Consider the following 23,251-nt stretch of genomic DNA (forward strand, 5'->3'; position numbering starts at 1 on the left):
GTAATAACAAGGTGTGCCTGCTGAGTAATCTTAGCCCTCTCCTCCCGCTCGTCTGAGCTCCCGCCCTGGACTCCTCCTCTGCAGAAAGGTTGATGAGTGCATACATCAGGTAGAGGCTTGTGTGGTGCTGGTTTAAGTCTACTTTCAGACTGTATTTATCAGTGCTTGTTAGTTTACACACCAGCAACACCAGTTGCTTGAGGAGATACGATGTGTAAGTGCTTCTCCTTGGAAATGGTCTTGTAATCCGGTTGCGGGAGTGGGTTTTCAATGATTTGTACTCCCTGTTATGACATACAGTACCTCTTTACGCTGTATGACTGGGTTATTAGCCACACAAAACCTGTCCCAACACTACCTTACTTACCAACCGTTTTGCTTGTACGTTTTTCTTCGTCTACTGCAGATGGACATTTTTTTCAGAATAATCATTTTAAATCTGGGAAAAAGGATCTCGCACAAATCGGATTTTATTTTTGGGGGGCTTTTGGGCTTTTGATTGACAGCTTTTAAGTTGATAAATGTAGTTGGCATACAAGTTCATAACTTCATGTTTTTTACGGCTTAGCAAACTTTAATTTAGAGAGGATTTAATGAATATTTTCATTTTAAAACATTGACTGTCCTTGTCATCTTGAGAAATATTATCCCTAAGAAACTGCAATGAAAGTTCCTTCTAATCTCTTGATTTGCGACAGTGTGCTTTTCCAAATTGAAACTTAATTCCATTTAGGTATTTTCATTGCTTGACATCCATGCAGCAGAATATAATCAATTTTGTGTGCTTAAACAAAAATAAGTCATCTGGACGTTTTGTTTACCTAATAATCAACATCCAAGCAGTACAGTAATCAGTTGCAGTTTACATTTTCAATTTCTTTCTGAAAACTTCTTTTTAAAGAGCAAACTAGCATCAGGGAACATTTTTATAACAGTGCACTTTGCCTGGAATGAATTGCTTATAGGTGAGTGGTATTGGCATTGGGATGTCGTATCTTAAAATTAAAAAAGAGGAAAAGTAGATATATATATAAAGTAGATATAGAAAATAATTTCCCACCATTCATTTGTCAACAGATTAGGAATCTTTCGCATTATGTGTTTACATGATTGAGAAGGTAATGTGAGCCATTTCCCTTACTTCCTTTACTATGAAGAAATTATTAAAGACCAGCTCAATCCCCAGAACCCTGTGGGTGATTACACTGAGCTTCAGACCAGTTCAATTTGAAAAGAGAAGAAAGAAAACAACGTTTCAGCTGTGGAGCCTTCTTCGGATGTAAGCTTACAGAAGAAAGATGTTTTCTTTCTTCTCTTTTCAGCATGGAATAAACCTATTACTTGTTCCTTTGCAGCCTGCGCATGCTGACACAGCTACCCACCTGAACCAGTTCAATTTCTCTGTCAGTCTTACATCCGTCAGCATTTCCTGCATCTTGAAAGAAAACATTTGCATTATTACAAATGCACTATTACAAATTAATTTGATGCAAAAATCAAAGTCTTCTGTGTACAAACTGCAACACTTGTGTCCTTTTTCGGGGGTGTGATGGGGAGGGGGATTGTAACAGCAGAGCGTTGTGGCAGGAGACGTATGCGTAGACACTGCTGCGGAGACAGTGTGTGCAGGAGCAATCTGACAATATGGGTTTAGTGATGCGGTTTAAGACAATCAGTCCCAACCGTTAATGCCACTGACAAACATTAGTGATAAAAACAGCCACAAGTGAGAGGAGGATGTTTGTCTGTCTAGCCCATAATTGATGGGGAAACGTACTGAGCTGTCAGAAAGCAAGGAGCAAAATAGACCCATCTACTACCTAAGACCCCAAGACAGAACCTTACACCACTTGGCCACCATGCTGTAAATAATCACACTAATGAATCTCAAGCGTTTTATTGATTGTCTTATTAATCTCCGATTTAGTTTTTCTTGAGTTGATCTCTTTATTTGTTCTTACTGTACCTTTTCAGGCAGTGTAGAGTTGTGAAATGACACTGACCTGATACCATGAGTTTCACACTTTACTGTAGCAGCTGGTGGAGGGATCCTAATGTAGTAAAATAGGTAGGTAAAAATGATTTTCCGGTGAAAGACCTCAACTTTGGTAAAGCTTTAAAACTGGGAATATTGAGGAGCTGAAGGAAGAATAGGTTAAGGTGTGCAGCATTTATCAAATCTGAGCAACACAATATATATTTTCTGGTGTCATTCTGATGCTTTTTAAGAAAGATAAAATACAATATTTAGTTACTTTATAATTTTATTTTACTCCTAAGTGGAATTTAAGCAGATTCACTAAATCAGTCTTGATGGGAACACTTCTGAAGATGTATTCTATTCCAGTGATTAGTACAAAGTGCTCTTCAGACACCTTTTTATAATTAACATGTCAAATTATAATTAAAGGTTTTAGATTCAAAGGGCTTAAAAAGAAAAGAACTTGTATGGCACAGTTTTCAGTATAATTGCTACCCTTTAATCTCCTGAAAGAAAGCCATTGAAACTGATTTTCAAAGACAGATCAAGCTGAGTGCAGTGGGAGTCAGACCTCAAAATTAGTGCTGCAAACCTTCACAGTTTCATATATTTTTTTTGCCATTTCATATTGTACAGAAAGGGCATCCATCCAGCTAGACAGCAGTAGAGAGTAAGAGATATACTTCTGGACTACTGCTACTGCTGTTGTACCCTTCAATAAGGCACTCCTCACATTGCTCCAGTACAATTCCCAAGTCTTGGCTTGGGATAGAAAACAATGACTATAGACTATAGTATTATCTAGTCTGTATATTATTGCTTTACTGTTTGTATTTTTGACATTTTTGTAAAGCAGTGTAATTCCAATTCTCACTAGTAGTTCGGTAATTTCCTGTGAAAATGTAAGCTTTATGCATTCTGTCGCTTTCTTTCTTAGACTATCTGTACACATGTACCAAAAGTTAAACAGCAGGTTTTACGCAGCATTTAAGTGACTAAAAAGTCAGCCAATTCCAAGACGGCTGGACTGGCTGATACAGACTTGGAAGGAGCGGGAGTTGATTTGTTAGCTCCGCACTGTTATTTTTCTCTCGGATGGATGCTGGCGTAATGATGCACGAGAATCAGAACACTTCTCTCGCTCTGCCTCTGTGATCTCCAGCCTCCGCTGTAGTGGACTGTCGAACATTCAGAATGTAACACAGAGGTGTCAGAGCTGGTTTTTTACAGAACACCTTCAGCTGCTATGAGGTGTTATTTTTGAAACCTCTCTGTTAAAGTAAATTTAAGAGGCCCTTTCCTTGCTGTAGAAAAGGAGGTGACAACACAGAAATGTCTCTGTGTACATGAAGAAGAAGTTACCATTCCCCTCAGTTAAAATACCCACATAAAGATAACCAATATGTAGATATTTCTTTTGTTTTGGTTCGTTTTGTAGAATTTTAATTTTGATCTGAACTGCACTCAGGTCTTCTGTGTTCCTCAAGATAGATATTATATCACACTGCTGCAATAGACAAAGCTACACTGGAATTATGGTAATACTATGATAATATTTTAGGTGTTACAAATTCTATTAATAATTTAGAACCTGTAATTATACATACCATTAATATATAGCAATTACCATATATATATATACTGTATGGTAAATCTCTTGTATTCATCTAGCTGTTATCTTAGATTAATAAAATTGTGGCCCGTTCGGTTGTCTTAGTTGACTAGTATATGGTGTGTCTGTTCAATATTGTAATCTGGAACAGCTGACTTGTTGTAAGAGTAATAGGTTAACTGCTTTATAAGGGTAAAATCTCAGCTCATCTGAGAGATCATCTGATAAAGTGAACAGAAAAAACCACCTGAGAGAATCAAGAAAGCAAGCATCTAGACAGTGCTCAGCCAAGCATTAAGTCCTAAAATAAGTCAGTCTGAAAGATCTTGTAACTACTGCGCCTTTGTAGAAATGTATTATAGAAGTGTAGAACAGATCACTAGTATGTTCTTTTACTAGTATCGTTATTATTAACTCAGTTCTGCCTTTAAAATTTAATTCCTTTTGTAACATTTAATAAATACTCCAATGAACGAAGGAAAAGGCTACAACTGAAAGAAGTTCAATGTATTTTCTGGATAAAAATGTTTTGGGCTTGAATCATATCCATTGAATATAACTTTAAACTTTACCAACTTCGGAATACTTCTTTGGAGAGGATTTCTTCAGACTACTTCACAGCAACCAAAAGGCAGAGACACCTATTGATAGACTGTAGATTGAATCATTTTTATACATGTATTTCTTCAGGCAGAAATGTTTAATATTTATGTGCTTAGTTGAAATGCCTTATTATTCATTGTTTCTGTAAATGTGATTTTTCAGAAGACTGAACCTATAAATATTTCTGAATTTGCTGACCCTTCCCCTTGTTTTCTATTTTAATGTAGCACCAAACTTGGCATTTGTATGGATGGATTGTTACAGTGTGGTGGCCCTGACAGAGAAAGTCTTGAATGGAATTTCTATGAGTATTTGAAAGGACAAATGCAGCATCATCATCCAAGGAAAGGAATTATTAACATGTCTACCAATAACCAGTATGATAATGTTCTTCGTGAGGAGATTAGTCCAAATTCTGGCCAGTTGAACACTTAACATGAACCAGTAGAAGACATATCATGCTTATTGAGTGGGTTATTAGTAACTGCAAATGATGACTTTTAACTGACAAGAAAAAAAAGTTGAACTTTTTGAAAGTTTAAGTAGTCTTTTTAACAGATAAATGCCCGAAATGATTCAGCTATGAATGATTTTAGGATTGCAATACAATGAATGCAAGATTTTTAGAAGTGTAGATATAAAGTTTTGAAGTCAAGAAAGATCTAAAAAGCCTGCTATTTATCTGTTCGAAAAAAAGAGTAACCGAATGTTTCAGATGTCTCAAATGTGTAAAGCTCAAGTGAAGTAGACTCTTAAATATTCTTATACTCCCAAGTTTGTTTGTTTGTTTTTTTTGGTGGTAAGGATGCAGACCAAAGATACTTTGAGAAAGAGAACTCTCTTTTCAAGGAGTGACCTCCTGTGCATCTGCTGCAAAGCCCCCAAATTAATTAGACTGGAGAGCCCAGAAAAACAGATGTGCTAAATTTCTTAGAGCGGTGTGAAAATTGTTATCCCTACCACCTTTATCTTACCAAGATATCGTGGGTACACTTTCTTTTCTTTTTTTAAAAATGGGTGGAGGGCTGAAGAGAAGAAAAATATTAATAGTGGGGCTCAGTTGCACAAGGTGTTTTTGTCAGCATTTTGACCTAGCTCTTTTATAGTAGAGTTAAGCAATGATTCAGATACCAGAATGATAACAGACAGATTTTGCTTAGAAGTATCTGGGCTCTGCCTGGAATGGAAATTTAACGTGTATCAAATGGAGATAGTTTGTCACATTTTGAATAACTAATCTAAAGATGGCTAGTTCAGAAATTAATTTTGTAGAAAATTGGTTACAGTTGGTATTATAGCAGAGAAGGATTGGGCTTCTTGGAATGATTATTGGGCTAAAGTAAACCATGGCAGACTTGAGAAACAGAGGGAATATCCAAGAGTACCTACTAAGCCCTCTGCTAAAAATAATTCAGTGCTGCAGAGTACTCATTAAAGGTAAAAGGCAGCATGTGGTCAGAATTCGAGTCTTTTGGTAGTCCCCACGGAAGTATTTTAAAGGGAGAAGCAATTTTGGTATTGCACTGGTTGTACATATAACCTGATACAACAGTGGTTGTGGCACAGAGTTTTCCACTTTAAGGAGAAGTTATTCATGCCTATTTGAGTTAACTTTTCCTATGCATTTCAGGAGTGATTTGCAAACCTTTAAACTAGTACAAGTAGAAGAATCCCATTTTCAGTTTTTTTTTTATTCTGAAATTTGAATGTAGTGGCAACAGGGAAATATGTCTTCATTAATAAAGGATGCAGTTTAGGCTGCCTGTACTTTCGACGCTTGTGAGCTTTCTGAATAATGCATATTTTATTAGAAGTGTTTAACTGGGAACAGTGTGGCCTTCTTGGCCACCCTTGAGTAATTAGCAGAGTTACCTCTCATTCATGTATTTCTTTTGAGTTGTGATAGTTTGGTTTCCAAAAACTCTAGATCTACAAACTCTGGACACAGGGATGTGTAGCCTTGTCAGACACTGTGGTGATGACAACCATGGTCTCGGGGAAAGGTGAGAGTTGCAGGACTAGAGAAGCCAAGTGGTATGAATGGATACATTCTCAGTGATGCTAGTCCATTTTAATCTGCATTTTACTAATACACTCATTTGTTTCCCCTATTTCTTATCTTATAAATATTCTGTTATGTTGTACTTTGTAATGCAGGGGTGCCTGGAGGGACAGTGTTTCTAATTTTCCTTTTACCTGAGACTTTAATTATCTAATTGAAATTTTATTTTTCTAACTGCACAAGTTTAAGCCTTTCCTTAATGTTGGGAAGCTGAAGACTTAACCTGACCTATAAACTAACCGGTTTTAATGCCACAGTAGTGAACTTGGTAGTGAAGATTGTACTTTCCCCACTAAGTACTGAATGTTTCCAAATGACAATACCATATTTTTAAACACTTCAATTCACTGGAGAACAACTGAAAAAATGATATTCATTGCTCCGCTTAGCAATGAGCTAAGTGAAGGTAGCCACAAATGAAAAAATAAAAAATTATTTTACCTTAGGCTAAGGAGCACTATCTGTATATATGGGTTTGGAGGAGACAGACCTAAACAATGCTCTGCCTACAAGGCAAAAGCTATGCAGTGAATCAGAGCAGAAAAGCTGACGAGGTTTGAAAATTTATTTTTCAGTATGCTGGACGACTACTGTAAATTCCAAGCGTCTCATGTTGGAGAAAACTTTTTTTTGCTAGCCCCATTTACCAGATCTTATCAGACTCTGGCTATACATTACTAGAGTCCAGATGTTTAAATGTTCCGCTTCAGTGCTATGAACAGTTATGGAAGCTTTCTCACAGGTATCTGAAGTAGTTCCTTTTCAGCTAAAGAGAAGAGTGATTAATCCTTTAATGGTTGGCATGCCACTTTCATAACACATTACAGGATATTTATAGATAGTTGAATTTTTTTATGTTGTTACAGTGCACAATATTTTAAGCTGTTCAGCAAAGAGTGTGCGAGAATGCTTCTGCTGCAGTTACTACAAGCAGAGGCGTGTTGTTTTTCTAAGGATTAGCAAAACCGATGGATATAACCACTTCTATTCCATTATGATCATGAAACAATAAGGCAAACGCTGCAACTTAACATAGCAGAGGATTTACAACAGTATTCTGTTTTTTTTTAACCCAGAATACTCTTGTATTGTATACTCTTGTATCATAGTTTTAACTAGGACCTGAAACTACACTAAACTCATAATCAGCACCGGTAAATTTATATTTTTAGATCTGAGTAAGAAAAGAGTGGAATACTGAAAACTGTTGAAAAAGCATAGGTAATTCAGACATTTGTACAATATAAAAGCTTGGAGAAACTTGATAAGTGTAAAGAGACCTGTCTGTAGTGGCACAGATTTGTTTAAAACTTTGTCAAGCACTCTATGTGGATAAAGAAGGCTCTCTGGCAACAGGCCTGTTTCTTCTGATATGAGGAAGCTGTTCTGACTCGGTATTACTGAGAGGTGCATCCAGATAGTACAGCCTAGTAGCTAAAGAAAAACTAAGCACAGCTGTTTTTGGGGTTGGACTTTGAAAAAACACCGAGTTTCAATTTTAAATTAAAGAAAAAACTGGTTACAGTCATGCCTGAGGAGGATTGGAATTTCTGTACTGTTTGAATTGTTCCTGGCTTCCAGAATTAGTATGGTGTCCACAGATGGTTTAAAAATTGGGTGCTTTAGATGACAAATGTGACAGTTCTCTCTCTCTCTCTTTAGGCTGAAAAGTACCAGATTAAGAATATTGCTATCAAACCAAAGGCACCCACTAGCCGTTTTATTTTAAAAAATGGCAAATTTCAAGGGAATATTTCTTTTTTGAATTGTAGAGTGAAATTAAATTGGTAAAACTTCAATGTATGCCCATGTAACTGTTAAATCTAAAGTAATTTATCTCTGGTAAACCAATGCACCTTTTTTGGTAATGAAAGAATTGGGACATTTTTTACAACTTTCTAAAATGTGTTAACTTGTGAAACATCTGTGAGGGGAACTAGTATTGGGGAATTCAAATGAAAGCATTTCATTTTGTGAGTATTACAGATTTTACTGATGGAGCTAGTCACCTTTCTTAAATCTTCTGCACTGTAATATTTTATTTCAGCTATACATGCCGTGTTAAAAAAACAACAAAAAAGCAATGAACTTAATTATTTACACATTCACAGTACAAGTTTACAAGATATCTACACGTTAAAGTACTCTGTAAAACATACAACAACTGAATCTCGGCTCCGATTTTGCACAATCTTAAAAACAAAAAGTTGACATCCCGGTTTATTTGCACACAAAGCATTTTAACTGAAATGTAAAGGCTTGAATAAGTCAAATTGCAACATAAAGACTTTGAATTCACATTGCAATATACAAGGCAGCTCAACATTACAAACCTTTGAAGATGGTTCACACGAATAGTTTTTACTTTGTACAAAAAACTGGTTATGAGCAGGTACTGACAATTACCTAAATGATTGATTTTCAAAATTGTAAACAAAATTGAACTTTGGGGCTCATATAGGTTACAAAGCATGTTAATTTTAAGAATTAAGCCATTAACATTTATACATGGGAACAGGCTCTGGGTTATAGTCTGTTTTTCCTTTGAATAAAGCATCATTGTTTAATGTTTAAGTTCCCCTTTTCTCTCACATTCGTGACTTGACTGCTGTGTATAAAATTCCACAATGAACATCTCCTGTTGGAGAAACTGAAACAGTAAATCATTTTCTCCCCTCTCAATAAATTGATATTAAGATTTTATTTCTGATTACCTTCACATCAAAAGCTTTGAGGGGGAGAATTTTCATAACAACCGTATAAACGCTGAATTAAAAAAAAGATGAGTAAGAGTTTAATTACAGCAAAGAACAATCCTGAACAGGAACTAAAGTAGGCAATTCCAGCAGAGGGCTATAAAACATTTGCTAATGTTTAACAGTAATTGTATGCTCAGATTAACTCACCTTGCTTTATCATACTTCCATAACTTTCTGCTACAATTTGACAGTATTTTAAATAAGGTAGTTCTTTATTGTGTGGGTTTATGGATCCACGACTGATGTTTTTTTTAATGCTACTGTACAAAGTGCAAGTGGTAGCATTTTGATGTTCTATATACGAAGATGGAGACAGATTATTGTACTACTCTATTAATTAGTGTTTTACATTCACTGAAGAGTCCTTCAGCTTAGCAAGGCAGCTCTTTTCTTACAAAAACAGAATTAACCTTGGTGACTTTCTATGAAATGGGGAAAAGCCAGTGTACTTTGTGAAATAATATTTCACGTCAAGTATTTTACTATCCCTTCTCCTAAAAATGGAATGTTTTTACAACTCTTTAATGATATTTTCGTAAAAATGCAATTTTGGTATTTTTGTTTCCTTCAACCAATTTTTAAAAAACTTATTTTTTTAGATAAGACGTTCAACTGGCACACAGAAAAGTTCAATGAAGGCTCAAGAACACTTGACATTTTCAGTATTTATAATGTTCATTGAATAAGGCACACAATGCACAGATTCAGGTAAACTTGCCAAAAAGAAAAAAAATATTTACACAACATTGTTATTACCTGCATGACCCTTAGGGATTCCTTGGTACTGTTCTAAAATGATTGCCCTATTATCTTTTTTAATGGGATAGCTGATTTGTAGGTCTTGGAATTTATTTGTATCCATAAAAAGGATGCGGTGATAATCCGAAGTTGACTTTAAATCGGTATGAGGACATTGTTTTTAGATCTCACGAGTGTTAAGGAACAAAGCTATAGTGACAGCCATGCACTTTGCTGACAAGACTCCCCACCGATGAACTGAACACACCTTCTCTATCGCTTAGCCCTCAGGTTGAGTGTACACCATTTCCCAACTACACCCTGTCCTGTGGCAGCCCTGGGATGAGCTGTCACCTGTGATGACGACTGTGACATTATCAGTTGATTTCAGATGCTAGCCAAATAGTTAACTCAAGTGCCCCATATGAATGGGCTAACTGTCAGAATTAGCCTCTGTGCCACATAGCCCACACAGAGACCGCATGTAATGCTATGCATAACCTCTAAGTTCAAAACTGGAGCTTCGATTCACAGTGGCTTGGCAGTCTTAGAGAACCAAAATGCTTATATAACAGAGAACCACAGCTACATGACAATGCTTTCGAGTCCAAAACACACAGATGTCTAGGTTTTAACAGATAGCAGCAAGTACGTTTAGTAATTTCTCAGCGAGTTAAAACTGCTGTCCAAGTAGGCACCCTGGACTGTTACCCCATACACAGATGACCCAAGATTAATGTCTTCAACAATTCTGACATTATTGGATCTCTGAGCATAATATCCTGTTTAGTTTTAGGAACTAATGTGTTGTTCGTGTTTTAATTAAAAGTGCATCCTAATGTGTGAGACCATTACACACAGGATTTGCATTAGTCTGTGTCAAAACATTCGGCTTTGTAGGAAATGTCTCTGCTACAATCGTCCATAAATGCATTTCTCTTTAGCGTCATGGCCATATGCTTTCAATTCAAAATATCACAGAGATGCTAAATTTGTGATATTTTGTGCAAATGGCTAGACAAATGCATACTTTTTTCCTTGTTTTTTGTAAAGTTCACATTTAATGGGAAGACAATGCTCAGTGGCAGTGAATAATGGAACCCATTCTTCAAGTATTCTTGTGTGTTAAATCATGAATGCCACATCGGCACAACTGCATGAAATGAACAATTGCGCTCCTCTGCGCAGTTTGTTCATTCTCTCCGGCTCCAGGCTCACGAACGCAACGGATGTCGCGACCCGCTGCTCGTCCTTGAGCGCGGAAAGAAATCTCGCAACAGACCATCCGGGTTTCATTAGCAGAAGAACAAAAGAAAACGGGAGGATGCTGCCGGAAGTAGCTTCTTTGGCCACTTTTGCAATTTGTTTTACCCCCCCTTTTCAAGTACAGTCAGTCTGGACTTCCAGCAGCATCAGAAAAACCTCAGCAGGTCTTAAAACACTGTAGTCCTTTTACAGAGTCAACACCTACATGTTCAGTAGCTGTATTTGTTCACAGCCCTCACTTGTGTAGTCTGAGGGACAAATCCATTGGGTTTTGGGGGGACATCTGGTTTTATAGAGGGTGTCCGCTTGATCCCTGTGCGTGGGAGAGAGCCCTGTCCACTGTAGCTACTCTGCCTTGATATGGAAGGCTGTGGATGACCAACAGGTGCTCCATGTGAGTCCATCCTGGAAGGGGGAGTGGGAGGAACATATCCTCCTCTGTTCATACTGGGTTGCCTAGATAAGACAATGCCATTTGGCGAGTTTATGTTTTTAGGAAGGGCTGATATGGAATGCCTCTGAGAGGAATTCCGGTGGTAGCCCCTCTGTCTTTCTAAAGTGCTCATCTGCACAGCGGACGTCACCGGAGTAGTGGGCACATCCACCCTTTTAGTGGGACTATTCCTCGGCAGGGTCGAAGATGGAGAGTACAGCGAAGCCTCTCTGCTCGGGACTTTGGGAGGAACCTCGGTCATGTTCGCCATAGGGTCCAGCATCAGGTTTTGGCGAGTCATGGGAATGTCGCCAAGAATGGCTTTAGAGCCGCTGTTGGTTTCATTTAGATGCTTCAAGAGATCATTCAGGGTATTCCTTGCATCAACCGACCGCCTGTGGTCTTTTTTGCTGGGTTTACCAGAAGCAGGCTGATCAATATTTTGCATTTTCCTCTCCGACCGAAGGACATCTGTATTGGAAAAGGAAGCCCGGTAGTCGTGGGTAGCGTTTGGAAGAACGACGGCACTCGGTATGTGAGAGTGCCCCATAGGAGAGTGAGGAGGGGGACTGGCAGGAAAGTATTGGGGGCTTTTGAGGGGAGATTCCTTCCTTGAAGCATTTATTTTATTGTGGGCTTTCTCCCACTGGTTCTTGATAGGCTGAAGGGTCTTCTGCTGGAGAACAGGGGTAGATTCTGGAGTGGGAAGAGCGGCCAGTTCTGGGGGCTGACACTGGCTGCTCAAGATCATTGTCTTTGTGTCTCCGCTAGGTGCACTGTCCTTCCCATTGCTCAACAGGTTTGTGTAGAGCTTAGGCGAATCGATGTTTTGCTGGTATTCCTTCACTGGACTGTCGAATAAGCCGTTGAGTTTAGCAAAGCTCCCACTGGAGTCTGTGCACGACTGTGCGGACTCGGCGTCCTTGTGTATTTTCCTTGATTTCCGTAAGAACGCGTCTCGGTAGCAGTAGACCACAACGGCGGCAATGAAAGCACCCAGCAGAAATGCAGCGAAAACACAAGTGATCAGGACGTTCATGTGGACCATCTGGTTCGACTCCCCAGACTGCACATCCCAGACACCTGAAATAAAGTGCACAACTGAAAGTCAAAACTACACGTTTAATTGTTGCAAAGTCAAATTATTAGCGTTTAAATAAAGCAGTAAAGTAACTGCAGAGCTATAATGACAAATCTAAAAGGTTCTTCTCTATTCTTAAGTTTTCATATTACATTTTTTTCATTCATTTTTAAATATACATCAGCAGTTTCTTGACACTATTGGCTTCCAACATGATTAGATTTCAGAATAAGATGGCAGATATGCATCAATGTTGCAGCATTTACATAAATATATTGTCTGTTATTATTTGCAGACAACATGAATAGCCAAAGCACACAGTGCATCACGGGGGAAGCCTACTGTTACAGGGTCTGGAGTTCCATCAGGGTTATTATAATTGTTCTTTTAGAATTCATTGAAATTTTAAAAATAATTTTCAAGTCTACTCAGGCAGGTGAAAAGATAATGGAAACAACATATCAAATGCAAAATGAGCTTGTATCTATCCTAATCTTTCAGGCAAGTAGTTGCTTTCATAGAATTTTATTAATAACCTGCACAAGCCTAGAACATTTTTAAACAGTTTAATTCTGAGCACTTTTGTGAAGAACCTAGAGAAAAAGTATTTTTTTTACAAAAGGCATGCAGTTTAAGAGACAATAGAGATTAGTACTTCTCATGTTAATAAAAATATTTAGGAGTAGCAGTAATGTATAAAACAGAGGGTTTATAAAAATGTTAACCATCTATAAGGAATAAACAGTTGTAAAGTTGTAAGAGTTAATGCATCTGCCTAAGCACATATTGCTACAGGCCCTCAGTAGTTTTAAACTTTGCTAAAATTTGTTAGTAACCACAGACATTTGTAAAGTTAGTCATAAAACTCTCATGCAATGCTGTATTGGATCTAACAGGAGGGACTGGAAATAAGAGTTAGTGGCAAGGCCTTTTAAACATTATTGGGGATAAATCTCAAGGTTAAAGACTTCTAATGGCAGTGAGAAGAAAACAATGTGAAAAAGAGAGGTATGAAGGAAAACATTTTACAAAGAAACACAGTTCGAACTGAAGAATAATCATGGCAAAAAATTGTTTAAAAAGATACAAAAGTATTGAACATAAAATCATAAGTAAATATAAAATCACTGCCATCTCAACTGATGGAAAGCCTGAATAGCTGCTTGTAATTATGCTAATAATCCCACTTGAAACCTGTGATTTAAGGTGCTTCCTCTCACGGAAGTAATACTGCAGTTCAAAAGTCTTTTTTTTATGAGTGAACTCATGTCTTGTTAGTGGACCATGGGCTGCTACTATCACAGCTGCTCCCAGTTTGCACTGCAGTCATCCGAAGACCAGGTGCTGTCCTAGACCCTGGCTGACTTACAGAGACTTTCTAATGGCAGCGATTATTCAGGTTTCCATTCAGCACTAAAGAACTCCCTGTAAAAGGCCTTACCCTTCGGGACACCTGGCAATGAATCAAAAGAACGGGAAGTGGCTGGGTCATCTTGGAGCACAAATTTCCTTGAACCAAACAGTTCAGGTTTCTGAGAGTCAATGATTTGGGGTGATTCTATGGGGCCAGATGCCATTGTTGTTACTGGAGGTGATGACAACTCCATGTCTGTGGTGACAAACAGATTGTTAACATTTGGTGCACACAGGGTATGAATGAAAACGTACCTTTGCCTACCAGGTTATTAGACGTGGTCGATGATATCAGTTAGTTTATACAGCTCTTTTCTTTTACTTATTCCCAGATAACAAAAATGTAGAATGGTAGGTTTTGTACACTGACATTAGCTCATTTTAAATCATTTACTCACATTAAAAATAATTAATATTGTAAAAACATGGTTAATTTAGTTTCTATATCCTTCCAAATTTACAGAGTGCTCTGATAACTAACCTGTTCATTTTACAATAAAATATCTGAGACTCGAAGAAGCACAGAATTATTATTAAATCTTTATATTCCAGCTAGTCTGACATGAAATGCATATTTAAAAGGGAAAGGTAGGATTATTTCTGCATATTGAAGAATGACACCTGTATAAGCTTTAGAAGAGACAAAGCCTGATGGATTTTCATGCAGGAGATGTTAAATGAAAATCTACAGGAGGAAATGTGATCGGCCAGCGATGAATAGGTCTAATATGCTGTTGGAGAGCGATGGTGCGCTAAGCACGAAAAAGCTCATCTGTCACTATTGTTGTAAAGGCAAGAAAATGAAGGAAAGATGGTAAGATGGATTGCCAGCAGCTTCAGAGGAGCAGAGAGGGTTGAGATATGCTGAACTTAAAGAAAGAAAAAAAGATAAAAAATTTAAAAAGTAAAAACTAACCAGATGTTGGATCGCCAAATGTTTTGTAATCTGGCGTAGATGTAGTAGCCAAAACTTCTAAAGGAATTAAAGGAACAAGAAATCAGTGTAAAATAACCAAAATAAAGCAAATGTGCCTGCAAATTATAAAAGGTTTTATTCAAATCATAAAAAGGGAATTTTCTTTGCTGCATATTACTTCTGAAGCCCAGTTACATGTACAAGAAACAAACGTTATTTGGCAACTGGTGTTTGTTCAGATCGAACAGTTCAGCTTTGTGAATCTGCTGTGCCAGCACTGCGTGGTATGTATATGTACCATGAGTGCAAAATTAGTAGAATGTGACTGTAGATACGCGTATCAAGAATCCACAGAAGAATGTGACAAAAGGTTATTTGTGTGATACTGCAAGCTACTGGGGTCATTGGACATGACAGAGCTGTGAAAGCCTCACCATGACAGTCTCCCAGCCGCACTGTGTTGCCATATTCCACATCTTGCTCATACCCAGAGCTGTTCATTGGAGAGAGAAAGAGAAGAGACACTTAACTGGGATAATGAACAACTGCCATCACTCAGAGACACACTTGTCTGCTTTTTGGCGATACACATTTATTGGAGTATCCTACCAAAAACTGTGCTAAATTCCAGAGGCATTTTTCTTCCATGCAACTTTTTAAAATTCAGTCCAAGGAAAGTTACAGAAAGAGATACGTACGATATGCCTGGCTGCAGGTTTTCACATGATCCATGGGCCATCCAACCACAGTAGGGGTCACGAGAGGCAATGCAGGCCCTGTATTACACAACAAGAGAATGAGACAACTCTTCCTGAGAGCGCAGTCACACTTTGAATCCCACAAAACATGTTTATGCCCTGGCCTGTTAACCTGCTGCAATCATGTGGAACTTTACGACCGAATGCAAAAACGAAAGTAGAAGATGCTAGCCTTGACCGTGGTGTGAAAGATCGCTTACAGGAAAGTTCAGTAGCATCTTGGCAGCCAGCTGTGCTCACTTACTTCTGACACGTGCTGTGACGCTCACACCGGCTTAGAGGGATGCGGATTACGCAGCTTGAGAAGGCTACGAACAAACCGTGGTTTTCTTTGTCCAGATGCAGCATTACGACTTTTCGGTCTTCTTCGGTGTTTGATATACACCTAGAATAAGGAACGGAGAAGAAAATAAGACCATGCTAGTTTTTTTTTTTCACCAAATAGGTGAGAAAAGAAATCACGACTACATTGGAGGTCTTGGGATATTTAATTCTTTGTTCTAAACACCTAGTTAGCAACCCTGGCTTCGGCGAACCTTACAATTCAGAGCAGGGTTTTCTAAAACCACAACTATAGTGTTTCTGGTCCTTTGGTTGTTCAAAAATTGAATTTAAAGTTAAAAATAGGGTAAAGTTAAAGTCCACTGAATATGCCGTAACTGTACGATGCTTGCCAAGAACTGCAAGAATCAAGACCTCTTATGGCAGAAAATGCTTCTTTCAGCTTCCTGCAAAAATGTTTATCTGTAACACGAATCAAGGTACAGTGAAAATAACTTTGTACTTTGCCCGGTTGAAGACGTCAATCTCTTCCAGCAAGACGCTGTCATTCAGGGAGAAGGGGACGGTCTTGGCCAGAACTTTGAGCACCACACCAGCTTCGGATCCAATGAAAACAATGGTGTAGTTCTGATGAGGGCCTGCAGAATTATCGACCGCTATAGCCGTCAACCTGTACCTGCAAAATGGAAAAAAAGGGAGCACACTGCTCAGTTTCTGGATCAAAACTGCATTTTTAGCAACTGGAGAGAGATCAGATGACTTCTGCAAGAAAAAAAGTCCCACCTGACGCGGGTTTTTGTGAACCACGGCTCCTCACCGACAGAGGGGACGGCAGAATCCATCAAAGGATGGGATTTGATGAAAGATAAGGTTTCATCAGGGAAATCAATGGAGGTTTTGTACGCCTCTGCCAGACCTTGTCCTGCACAGCAGCCAGGCCTGAAAGAAACACAGCAGCGTTTTATTACCCGAAACGAGAAAGGGAACACTCACAGGGGCCAGCAAAGGTCAGCTGCTTATTAAATGTGATAACAGAGATGGTAAAAACATGCCACGCACTTGTAAACATACACCGACGTGCATATGGTGTTCGTGAGGAGATACTGGCTCAAACATGTGATGTTTCTAATTATCGTTTATGAATTATTTATGCCGCCGCCACCACCTTTCGGGAGACCACATCCCCTCAGATCGGGATCTACCTGGGTTTGGGCAGTTTGTCTTCGGGAAAAGCCGTCCAAACGGAGTCGGGAGTTTTTTGCTCTTTGAACCGGCCCCTGAACACTTTTTCGATATCGGCCATTGAAAAGGCACAAACTGCAGACCCCGGGATGCTGTCAAAACCAGAAATGAAAAATGAGAAACTCTGGGAGTCAGGAGTGTTGCTGCTTCCAGAGATCGGTGACTCGATACTCACCTATTAAGCTGTGTGGTAAATACTCCAATAACGGTGGGGATCCCATTGATTTCTATTATGTCTGTAATGGACTGCAAAACGTCAAAATAGAAAAATGACTCCCCAGGAACAGAGCAATTGAGGCGCGCCTTAACAAACGAGGTCCAGTGTTTTTCTAGCACTCTCTGGGACCCGCCGACATCATTTTTACATATGCGTGCCACTCGGGAGTACACAGCCTGAGAGACGGAGAGAGAGAAACAAAATGGGAGTGATTCAGTTTTATGAAAGCACTTCTGCTGTTTAAATAATGCATTGCGAACCCATTCCTGCGCAGCCCATACAAGCTGTTCCTTCGGCCAGGATCTGAAAGCATGCACATCTAAAGCCTTTCACCTGAAAGGGTGCAATGTTTTAATCTACCTCTGTGCCGACAGCTCTCCCAACCCCCACTGCATACCCCCATTTAATACAAAAAAGAAGAAAGGAACAGATACTGGGATTTAAGGCCTTTAATTAACCATGAGTAACAAGCTTAATAATTTACCACTGCAAATCTACATCACAGTACAGGTATCATGCTCTGCATTAGTGCGACTGAAATATTTATCAACTTGCAGCTTTAGGGAAAGTGCTTAAAAACCTGTTGGGAGATTCCCAGCCCAAAGTATTGGTAAACTTCAACATTAGTGATGAGACTAGACTGCATCCTTATACCTTTAGGGGGCTGTCTTATTCACCCACTGAGACAATTCTTTAAAGTCTTGAAATGAATTGCTCATAAGTGGGTTTTTAATATTTCCAGTCAGGTTGTAATTTAAAAACAAAACCTTCATGTAAGCATTTGAAACGTACCTTTCCCAAATTGTTGTGTTCCACCGCTATTTCCCTAAAGAAGAAGTAAACGTAGTTCCCGTAATCCACAGCATGCAGGAAGTGAGGTTCTGAAACACAGGATGTTTTATTAAATTAAGTTAAATGCAAACTGTAGGAATACATTATCTACCTGTGTGTTTATCACCCCGGCAGCAGTAACTCTCAGTGTAAGGTTACACATCAACTAAAGCAATTTCCTGCATCCTGGAGGCATAAAAATCTCCATGAGTGCCCGGTGAAGCATGAGGAGAAAAGTAGGGGGAACTTTCACAGCTTAAGATAAGAGAACATAAATGGTTCTGTTCTCCAAACCTCTGTATGCACACTGCAGCAATAAAAGAGCACTTCAGTGTAACTTCGCTGTAAAGAAAAGTTACATGCCACACAGCAACTAAGGAGAGTCACATCTGCAAAGGTAAAATGGATCAAATTGTACCAGATTTTGAAAAATGCCCATTACCTTTCAGCCACTTGGAATCATACTTGATTGTCCGCAGGGCTGAGCCGTCCCCCATGCTGCGGTAAATGACGGCATCGCTAGCCAAGAAGTCGGCCACTGTCGCTGAATACAGTTTGCCATCTGAAATGACATTACACAGGAAAGGTCAGGCACTGGTTCTGTAGAACCGCGATATTTATTTTGGACAATGACCTGTGATGCTGGCAATAAGTAGATAATATTAAAAACCGCTTGTGTATTTATTAACTCTGACACTCACAAAGCCCGGTTGCTATGGGCACCATTGTGCAGCTCATTTTAATGAAAATGATGATTAATAATGTTTCTGATCAGGCTTGGCACTCACTGAGCCTTCATATTTTCCATCTTAAATTCCCACAGCACTGAAAGAGCCATTAATCATTCTGACTTCTTATTTGGAAGTTTTCATACCGGCGAAGAGGGCAACATTGGTCTGCTTGGCATCAAACGGGCACCTCGCCAAGCCACTGATTTCTTCACCGTCAAATTCCAGGGTATCCAGCTGGATAAAAAAAACACAGATATGGACTTTGGTTGATTGGCTTCTGAGGTAAATGTGCACAGGCTGATACAGGCTCAAAAACATGACTTTCGTGCATCACCATAACTTAAAGAGACATTTCACACTGTAGTTGCGTAATGGTAGTTGGGAAACAAGCAAGCTGTTTAAGTCAGTTCCGTAAGAAAAGAATGCACCAAAACAACCAAGACTGTTCTTTCCTATTAACACACACACACCACTGGACATTGATTACCTAGCAGAAAGGAAAACTGTGTTGTGACATTTACTTACTCTGTAGTATCTACACATTGGATTGAAGCCATTCGTGCCACAGATGAATACCAGATCCTCATTTCTGGGAACTAGCACTTTAATAAAATTATGGCATTCATCCTTCAAAAAGAGAGAAAGATACATGACAACATATTATTTCAGGAAAACAGTTCGGTTTACTTTTTATGAATGAAAAAACAGCAGCGATTTCAAGGCTAAGCTTACTCTATGTTTCCCTTTCATAGCGCAGGTCTCCCGGTCAGCTTGGCCTGATCTCCAGGTTAGTTTCTGTAAACGAGAAGGAAAAATGTTTGCAAACTGTTCACTTTCATTCTCATGTCTTTGTTACAACAACATTAGATTCCTGGTGGCATTTCACCCATAACATTGTCTTTTTGTTTTAAATCACAGCTGCTTGTTTGTAAGATGAGAACATTGCAAACCACAATTGGACTGTTACTGTACCAAGGGAACTTACTCTGTATGGGATGATTTCATTCCTGTAAGTTTCTCTTAAACTTACTGAGTAGACCTGGTCTCTACACAAAGAGAGAAAATTAAAAGTGGAGAATAATTAGGGCTTGCAATAGAAAGGACACCATTTTAATACCAACACAGAAAGTCATGGCTTTGCAATCTGCAGTATTGCTTAAGTCTTCCATCAAATCAATACTTTCTGTATATATTATCGCACAGATGTTTCATCACTCCAATACAATTAAGAGTCTTTTAAAGATTTACCTGCCAGCTATGAAAAGCGTGTCCTGGATTTTTATCATCAGCTGGAAGTCCAGTCTGTGTTGAGATTCATTGCCTGAAGGGCGCCCTCTAAATACAGCATATTGCTTGGAGTCTGCAAGCCAAAATGAGAAACAGCATTATTTGGGATTATGGAGCACCACAATCAATAGGGAGTATTGATTAACTGTATAGATGCCATGTATAATGGTTTAAACTAAATCCCTCCGTAATGTAATGAATATTAAAGAATGTAACATTGACGCATTCTGAATGCTTACATAAACTGTGTCAGCAGATTTTTGTGTTTTTCTCACAACTGAAGAACTTTACATTTTAAGGCCCCCTGATCCTCAGACTGATAAGGAGATGTATAGTTCCGTATTCTGCAGTTTATTTTTTTAATATCGAGCGTGATCATATATCACCACACCTTGAGGAAACATAGCTGTGGGGTGGTAAATTTCACCTACACAGTTCCTGTTCGGTAATCTGCTGGCATGACAAACTTAACAACAGCAATATAAATAATAATAACAGCCCCTCTAGCAGTCTGAGGGTTGGGAAATAAAGTATTCCTGAAGCATGAGCCAACTTGAGACTACAATTGGCAAAAATGTTTTTACGGTGACTTCTGCACACACAACTCACAGTGATAGTCTACGGTGTCGAGAGGCTCAGCGTCTTCAGGAAAGCTAAGTGCTAGAAGCCGTGAGGTCGCGAGAAGCACCAAACCAAGAAAGAACTGTATTCTCTGGCCCATGGTTCGCACAGAAAGGAGATACTTTCTGCTTCAGAAGAAATCAGATGTTACCTGCAAGAAACAAAAACACTAGGGATAAGAACATGAGCTTCCTTCGCTTTTGTAACCCGACTGACCCATTTGCTAGCTAGTAGTTAACTGATCCCAGGATCTCATCCAGCCGTTTCATGAAAGAAACCAGGTATCAGCTTCAACAACATGCCTGGGTAGCGCGTTCCATACTCCTGCAGCCCTTTGTGTAACTAATTACACTCAGGCACTCCTCTGCTGCTATATTCTGTTAATCCTAAACTTTCTATGCAGCACACAGACAGTTTGGGGATTTTTTTTGAGAACCCTAATGGCCATTCGTATTTGCAGTGTTGGCATATGCTATTTTTTTGTTGTGATCTCTGCATCAGCAATTGAGAACTGCCTTTTGTGACATCTAAAATTGTATAGTTTAAGAAAACGGTCAAATGGGGCTGAGACCTGGAAAGCTTGCAAGCTCCAGAGACGAGCACTTTGGACACTGTGAACATAATGGAGATGGGAGTTGTTTTTATATGCACGCTTACTTGTGTGCCCCTTTTAGTTTGGGGCAGTTGAATGTAAACCAAGTTCCCATTCTTATTTATTTATTGAGCTGCAAACATTTTAAAACCCCAAGCAGTGACTTGGTGCCATTATCTCACAACTGTGCCCCTAGAACATTGCTCCTAGTTCTTGTGGGTCAGTAAATACGCCAGGTAGCACTTCTTCCATGAGTTATCTGGATTGGGCCCTGAAGTAATAGCGTTACAATACAAACTGCACGGATATTAATGAACGTTTTTAGAGTCAAATATTTATGAGCCAAACAAATTATTGATGTCGACAGTGCCTGAATGGATATAAACAGTTTACTCTGAGACAACAAACGGCCAGGGACACGGATTAATGAGACTCATGCAGAATACCAAAAGTAAAGCACAGTAACAGTCTCTGTACATCGCCGACTTGTACCTCTTCCCAGCACAGCCAGACGTCAATATTGACAATTTTTCAATTTGCCCTGCTGCACACCTGCTCCAAGCTTTTGATAGCATCAACTTTATATCCGCTAAGAATACTGATAGTTTAGAGCAGTGGAAATAGAACACATTCACCTCCACAATCTGTTTAAGTCAACATTAATAGCTTTTTATCAGTGCTGAAGCACAATTTGCTTAATGTGAGCGTGCTGAAAAGACTGCAGTGCATATTCCACATTTGATCTAGCTTGGCTTCTGGTCTCGTTTGGTACCAAATTAGCATTGCTATCATGTCTGTAATTACAGGCCTCCACTCCACACTGGACATGGCTGATTAAGTACTATATAAAACAAGCTGTTATAACTTCTGAGTGATGCAAACGCTTGGTGGCAGACTGGGAGTAATTCATTCCGCACAACTTTTGATAAATTGGGTTCTTGTTATTTTTACCTCTCGGTTTTGATAGCTCCAAAATTTTATTTTGATTTGAATTTAACAGAAGGTATTAAAAATTCTGTCCATTTGTGGCACCTCTTACATTTTACCTAGGTCCGAAGTGAAAACTTTCATAAGGGACTGCTACTCCAGAAAAGTGGTCATTATAATCAGTAAGGGCTTGGAAATCGTCCTTAGACCACATTCTCCAATAATCTTCCATCCATTCTACAAATAGCTCATTTAAAGGAACAGCTCTTTGAGGGCTTTGCAAGTTGACAAATGTATGATAGGAACTCAAGAGGGACAGATAATTTTTCCTCCAGGGTCCAATAACAATTTCTGTTCACTACTCATAAAACATGAAAGGGGAATATTGGGGACAATGTAATTACTCCTAGTTTTTTGCAATATAGAATAAATAAGGGTTTGTGAGAGACACTTAAAAAGAAATACAATATGTTCAAAGGTCAAAAATCTAAAATTACTATTCAGACCATAGCAAAGAACTTCTTTATTGAATGGCTGTATGCAGTTTCTTGTTTTTGTCCCCCAGCGAGCAGGCTCATTCAGAGATGTGAGCATTGCAGTAGTCACGCAACATGCTAAGAGTCTAACCTTTCTCCACGCCCAGCTGAGAACTGCTGTATCTCCGTTTTTTCTTTTATTCTTCAGTCACGCACCTCATCTCCTTAACCAACTGCCCTGGCTTCATTCCAGAATTGTCCAGAGTCATTAGTGTTGTAAAAAAACGAACATTGGCCAAAGATTTTTTACAGGATCCGAGTACAAAAGACATTTATATCTGATGTGCACCAAGCAGCCTTCCTAGAGATTCTAGCATCTCCAATTCAGATGTGATGCTTGCCTAGCATTGACAAAGGGTGACT

General features: G+C 38.9%; 1 protein-coding gene and 1 long non-coding RNA gene across 9 annotated transcripts in view; one reads left to right on the forward strand and one right to left on the reverse strand.

Moving 5' to 3' along the window:
• The window catches only part of LOC148658990 (uncharacterized), a 160,336-nt gene that overhangs the window by 21,041 nt on the left and 116,044 nt on the right, over positions 1-23,251 (forward strand). The window lies entirely within an intron of this gene.
• sema6d (semaphorin 6D) overlaps positions 8,269-23,251 on the reverse strand; it is a 101,364-nt gene continuing 86,381 nt past the window's right edge. For 6 of the 8 annotated variants that reach the window (XM_088640859.1, XM_088640856.1, XM_088640855.1 and 3 more), the window contains 18 exons: positions 20,822-20,984; positions 20,174-20,285; positions 19,911-19,971; positions 19,658-19,720; positions 19,451-19,552; positions 19,069-19,159; positions 18,637-18,756; positions 18,156-18,244; positions 17,322-17,539; positions 17,107-17,238; positions 16,688-16,843; positions 16,407-16,580; positions 15,867-16,007; positions 15,563-15,640; positions 15,299-15,357; positions 14,865-14,921; positions 13,977-14,144; positions 8,269-12,537 (listed from right to left, as the gene is read on the reverse strand). In XM_088640859.1, coding sequence (XP_088496985.1) covers positions 11,231-12,537; positions 13,977-14,144; positions 14,865-14,921; positions 15,299-15,357; positions 15,563-15,640; positions 15,867-16,007; positions 16,407-16,580; positions 16,688-16,843; positions 17,107-17,238; positions 17,322-17,539; positions 18,156-18,244; positions 18,637-18,756; positions 19,069-19,159; positions 19,451-19,552; positions 19,658-19,720; positions 19,911-19,971; positions 20,174-20,285; positions 20,822-20,933 — 3,240 coding nt within the window. In that variant the 5' untranslated portion in view covers positions 20,934-20,984 and the 3' untranslated portion in view covers positions 8,269-11,230. The remainder of the gene's footprint in view (positions 12,538-13,976; positions 14,145-14,864; positions 14,922-15,298; positions 15,358-15,562; positions 15,641-15,866; positions 16,008-16,406; positions 16,581-16,687; positions 16,844-17,106; positions 17,239-17,321; positions 17,540-18,155; positions 18,245-18,636; positions 18,757-19,068; positions 19,160-19,450; positions 19,553-19,657; positions 19,721-19,910; positions 19,972-20,173; positions 20,286-20,821; positions 20,985-23,251) is intronic. The other 2 variants (XM_088640861.1, XM_088640862.1) reach the window with 2 other exon arrangements.

Source organism: Lepisosteus platostomus, chromosome 7 (genome assembly GCF_059453375.1).
Source record: "Lepisosteus platostomus isolate fLepPlt1 chromosome 7, fLepPlt1.hap1, whole genome shotgun sequence".
In the NCBI taxonomy this organism is placed as follows: Eukaryota; Metazoa; Chordata; class Actinopteri; order Semionotiformes; family Lepisosteidae; genus Lepisosteus; species Lepisosteus platostomus.